Source organism: Sceloporus occidentalis, unplaced genomic scaffold, assembly GCF_023333645.1.
Source record: "Sceloporus occidentalis isolate IW3139 unplaced genomic scaffold, rSceOcc1.0.p SCAF_226, whole genome shotgun sequence".
In the NCBI taxonomy this organism is placed as follows: domain Eukaryota; kingdom Metazoa; phylum Chordata; class Lepidosauria; order Squamata; family Phrynosomatidae; genus Sceloporus; species Sceloporus occidentalis.
In genome coordinates this window covers 1-4,862 of record NW_028317206.1, presented here as the reverse complement: position 1 = coordinate 4,862, position 4,862 = coordinate 1, and the positions used below count along the sequence as shown (strand labels likewise).

The 4,862-nt window shown below is 49.8% G+C and overlaps 1 protein-coding gene across 1 annotated transcript; it reads right to left on the bottom strand.

The window, feature by feature from the left end:
* Positions 1-212: 212 nt before the first annotated feature.
* Positions 213-2,365, bottom strand: DORIP1 (dopamine receptor interacting protein 1). The gene is made up of 4 exons (XM_089503335.1): positions 1,842-2,365; positions 1,016-1,105; positions 720-854; positions 213-402 (listed from the first exon to the last, which is right to left on the bottom strand). Exons 1-4 carry the CDS (start codon positions 2,363-2,365, stop codon positions 213-215), a joined length of 939 nt encoding a protein of 312 aa, XP_089359461.1.
* Positions 2,366-4,862: the final 2,497 nt, after the last annotated feature.

Below are 4,862 nucleotides of genomic sequence, written 5' to 3'. Positions count from 1 at the left end.
TTTTATAAAGTATTGCATAGAATTTTTTTTCACCCGCTGTATTTCCCCCCCCCCCATTATTAATTCCCTCCCAAATTCACCCTATAGGAACTAGTGTAGTCCAAACTGTATTCTTGGATGCCAAGTGATCATGTGCAATGAACCCTTTCAGTACCAGGGCTGTGGCTATTCCCCCCCCCCCCTTCTTGCTCTGCACCTTTATTCCCCCACCACTAATGTTCTTTCTCTGCTACGCGTACGTATACTAACGAAGAAAGCAGAAGCAACTCTGGCGGTTTGTTTAACAAGGTCAGGTTGACGCTTCTGAGGCCGTCGTAGTGCATCCAGTACCCGTCGATCTGGAAGGCTGCCGAGTAGTGATGTTCCTCCTTGTTGAAGAGCGTGGCACCTTCTAGAAAGTATCTAAAAAAAAAAAAGGTAAGAGGGCAAATAATATGGGAATTGAAGTATCATGAAAGAGTCTCATGGACAGCAAAAGCCTTGTTTTGTGTTCCTAGCCATGGCTGCTAGATAAAACAAGCACTTATCTTACTTTTTAAGACCCATGTGATGCTAGCCAAGCCTAAGCCACATCGGATAAAACGCTCAGCAGCGTGAGAGTTGAAGTTTTTTGCAGTAGCGGGAGAGCTACATCTCCAACACCTGGATCGCAATGTTCAGACGTAGACACCTGACTGCACCCTCGGGCCGTAGTTCATGTACCTGCTGAACATACTTACTTGTGGTCCACCAAATCCAAGCAATAGGGAACATAAGCCAGTTCTTCTGACTTCCACTGTTCCATGTTTAATATAACAAAAGGAGGTGCTCCATGGCAGAATATTCGAGGAGAAAACTCTCTCAAGCAGCCACACCTATAGGGGATGTGGGATAAGTCAGGTGGTTGGCAGACACCTAGCACCCACAGCAGGTACACCCTCCTCTTGGACAGAGCCAGGCAATGTATTGCCTCCTGGCAGCTGGCCAACAGCTGTAGGGTCAAACACCTCCCGTCCCTCAGTCGAGTGTCACTCACCCGGATTCTTCGCACATTTCGATCTTGGAGCAGAAGAGCTCGTCGACCGCGATCTGAATAAGGTCCCCGTGGGGAATATCGTGAGGAGGACTGAAACGACACAAGGGTAAAGAATCAAAGCCACAAAAGTTTAGTTTTTATTTTAGGTTAACAGCCCTCTTCTAAAAAGGTTACATTCATCAGGTTTAATTATCCCTTTCTAAAAAGGCCAGAGCCACGGGGTCAGCCTCCCTCCCGTTCATACAGCGTGTGCCCGGAGGCTCTGGCCCTTTGCAGAGGTGCTCCGGGAGGCATGATTCAAGGAGCAGGGGACGAAGAAAGAAGAAGAGGCAAGAGACGAAGCAGAGCTGCGGGAAAGGAGAGTAGAGAAGGTAGGAAGACATTGTGAGAGAGAGAGCGAATGGAAGTGCGAGGGAACATGAACGAGAGTGTAAGAGAGTGAATGAGGTGAGTAACAACAAATCACATTTCTAAATGGAAAAGGCTGAAAGGGCAGGAATCAAAATTTGAAAACATATGAATGAAAAACAAAACTAAAAGTGGCTCTTTTGGTCCACCTGCACAAAACCATTAAACATATTTAAAACATACACGGGTAAATATATAACTAATCCCGAGTTACTGACCTGCTAATATAGCAATTATACAAGTGTTCAGAGTACTTCATCAAAAGAACTGATACACATTTTTAACAGACTTTTTTGTGTGGTTTTTGGTCTACGTGAGGAACCAGCCAAGATCAGAATTCTAGAATACGTCTTCGCTAAAAAGGGCTGCTTTACCAGAAAAAAGTGGTCGCAGCGACCCATCTGAATTGTTCTCTTACTTGATGAGGATGGTTTGCATCTGGCTCTCCCGAAGGCGCGCCGGACACCTCGAGTTGGAGCAGTAGCTCTCTTGAATCGTAGCCATAAGATGTTCCAGGTTCCTGGTAAAGTTCTCGTGCTCGTTTCCGAACAAGTCGATTTCTAAGGACGCTTTGTGAACGCCGGATTTGTACTGGCGCTTCTCCATCTTGTCCCATATCCAGAGCAGCTTCACCGACGTAAAGCTGCAGGAGTCCATGAGGTGAAGAAAGCAGTCGACGAAGTCGCGGCCAAGGTGGAGGGAGAGCTCCCTGGGGAAGGTGTCGTTATCGCGCAGGATCACGTACAGGAGCATCAAAAACCCGTCGATGGTGCAGGTGTTCTTCAGCGTTATCTCGACGTAAAGAGGTGTGCAGGACACGGCCTTGCGCCCAGCCTTGATGGTGAAAACCCCACCCCATGGCAGCACGGGTCTCCAGAACGAACGCTCATGGTCGGAATTGTTTTTAATCGATGCTTTGATTTCGTCAAACAACGTCTTCATCCTAGGAGAAAAATATTAATTGTAAGACGTGAGATACTCTGATGCTGGCGTGCGGTCCGTTGGCATGGCGATGGGGGGAGTTGTTGATTAGTCTGCTGGTTGTACCCATTGGCACTGGAGTCTACTGGTTCTTCAATCCGGTCCAAGAAGAAGAGCCTTGGTACAGAGCTGCTGGGCTTCTGGCTTTAAGGGGCAGATTAATGCCCCATACGTTGCATTCACGGAATTTGGCAAATTCAGTTTTTAGACAGAGAGGTAAGATCTTCTAAATTGTGCAACGCGGCTGCTCCTGAGTGTTATTATTTACCGGATCATGCAGCGCCATCACATTGTGCGGCTCTGTAAATGGGTAATGTTTAGCGAACTACAGCTCCCATCATCCTCAACTAGCCTCAGAATTACAACCTGGGGCCGCTGCTTCTTCCCATCACCACCCAGCAGCTACCAGAATGCAACTCCCATCACCCTCTGCAGTCTAGGTTTCTAGAGCTATAATGACCTGTGGGGTCATGGGGTCAGCAAAGATTCTAGCCACATGCATGAGTGCTGCTGCTGCTGGCTGTATATATATATATATATATATATATATATAAAATATATAGGTGCATGCCTGATGCTGCATGTATGTACTGGGCTAATTGCGTGTCTGATGCTGCGTGTATATATTGGGCTTCTTGCATGTCTGATGCTGCATGTATGTACTGGGCTTCTCGTGTGTCTGATGAGGTATACCTATAAGGTAGTATGTCGCTTGCATTTTTGGTGGTTCATGACTGTTGCATCTTTGATGAGGCAAACATATATGGTGGAGCATGCTGCTTGCATGTCTGATGGCTCATGCATATACAATGGCGCATGCATATACGGTGGCGCATGTCTGATGGCGCATGCATATACAGTGGTGCATGTCTGATGGCGCATGCATATACGGTGGTGCATGTCTGATGGCGCATGCATATACGGTGGCACATGTGTGATGGCGCATGCCTATACGGTGGCGCATGTGTGATGGCTCATGCATTTACGGTGGCGCATGTCTGATGGCTCATGCATATATGGTGGCGCATGTCTGATGGCTCATGCATATATGGTGGCGCATGTCTGATGGCTCATGCACATACGGTGGCGCATGTCTGATGGCTCATGCATATACGGTGGCGCATGCTTTTTGCTTGTTATTGTGAGTTGTTATGACAGGAAAGGGGGAGGAGTTCCAGGTCCAAACAGACCCCTTGGCCCCGGGCTCCTGCGGCTCTCGCCGTTTTCCGTAAGACTTACCCGTTGCCGACCGAGTGTCTCAGTAGCACAGAATGCGCGAACGGCCCCGCGGGGCGTTCTCACCGGACACCGACATGCAGCCCGAACCCGTGCAGACCGCCGGCCTCCGCCCAGCGTGGCATAAACACTGCACACGTCAGTCCGCCTTGCGTGCGTTCCAGGTTGAGGCGCATGCGCGCGTTTACGTCCTCAGGGAGACGCACGAGGCGGGGTAGCTTGGCGGTCGGGACAGAAGCGTGTGCGGTCGCTGTGAGGTACCGAGTGCACGGGTGAAGCAGAACGAGAGATTGTGGGGGACCGCAGGGGCAGAGGACAGGCGACCCCAAGTGGGTAAGTGACGCTACCTCAGGGCCCGCTGGCGTGGCGGGTTAGGGGCCACATAGGCCTGGGAATGGCGGGTGCTCTTACGCGCCTCTGACATATGCTCAGGGGGGGGTGGTGGTAACTTCCATCGGTCTGCCAAGCTCTGCGTGCCATAATGCAACCCGCGCATGTGTCTTATTATTCCACGCGTGGGCTGCCCACTTAACAGAAGCGTAATAACCACCACAATAACTATTACTAACGGTCAGTAATGCAGACACTTTAGGCCCCAGTGATCAACTCTCTGCCGGTTGCACCAGGCACGGGTCGCTCACTTGCTGTCCGTGGCCTTATCTCATTTTGCTGGTTTTCTCTCAGGTTTTCGCGGCCATCCCCCCCCACCTGGAAACATTGTGTCGCGCCCCCCTCTCCCACACCTTAAGATCAAACGTGGAATCGGGGAATCCGTGGGCTTGGCTTCCCATTTTTATTGGACATGCCCAAGGAGTGTCATTTGTTTGACATAAAGCTAGTTAAAAAAACAAAAAACGATCTCCTTGTTCTTCCTGAGGCCGCCAGATTTATGAAGCCAGCGCTTTACGGACGCGTAAAACTCTGACAAGGAACTGACTGGCGAAAGGGAGAGCTTGCGGGGAGTCTGTTTCTGCTCCTTGGCCTCTCGGTACGTTACGAAGGTCCAACTTCGGTGAGCTTCTGCCGCAGGAGGCGCTTGACTGCCCCGTATAATGTATATTTAAACCAGTGAGATCTCGTCAGTCTCCAGAAGACATTGTTATACATTATACAGGGGCAGCGCTTCATGCTGGAGAAACCCTCCGGCGTTGGACGGTGCGTAAAAAGTTTTAATCTACGGGCTCTCAATATAGAGAATAAACCCCGGTGGATGAGGGACACT

Coding starts and splice junctions, on each gene's coding strand:
- DORIP1 (XM_089503335.1), bottom strand. CDS start 2,365: ATGAAGACGTTGTTTGACGAAATCAAAGCATCGATTAAAAACAATTCC. Junction 855..1,015: donor GAAATGTGCGAAGAATCCGG/GTGAGTGACACT, acceptor CATCCCCTATAG/GTGTGGCTGCTTGAGAGAGT. Junction 403..719: donor TTGGATTTGGTGGACCACAA/GTAAGTATGTTC, acceptor TTTTTTTTTTAG/ATACTTTCTAGAAGGTGCCA.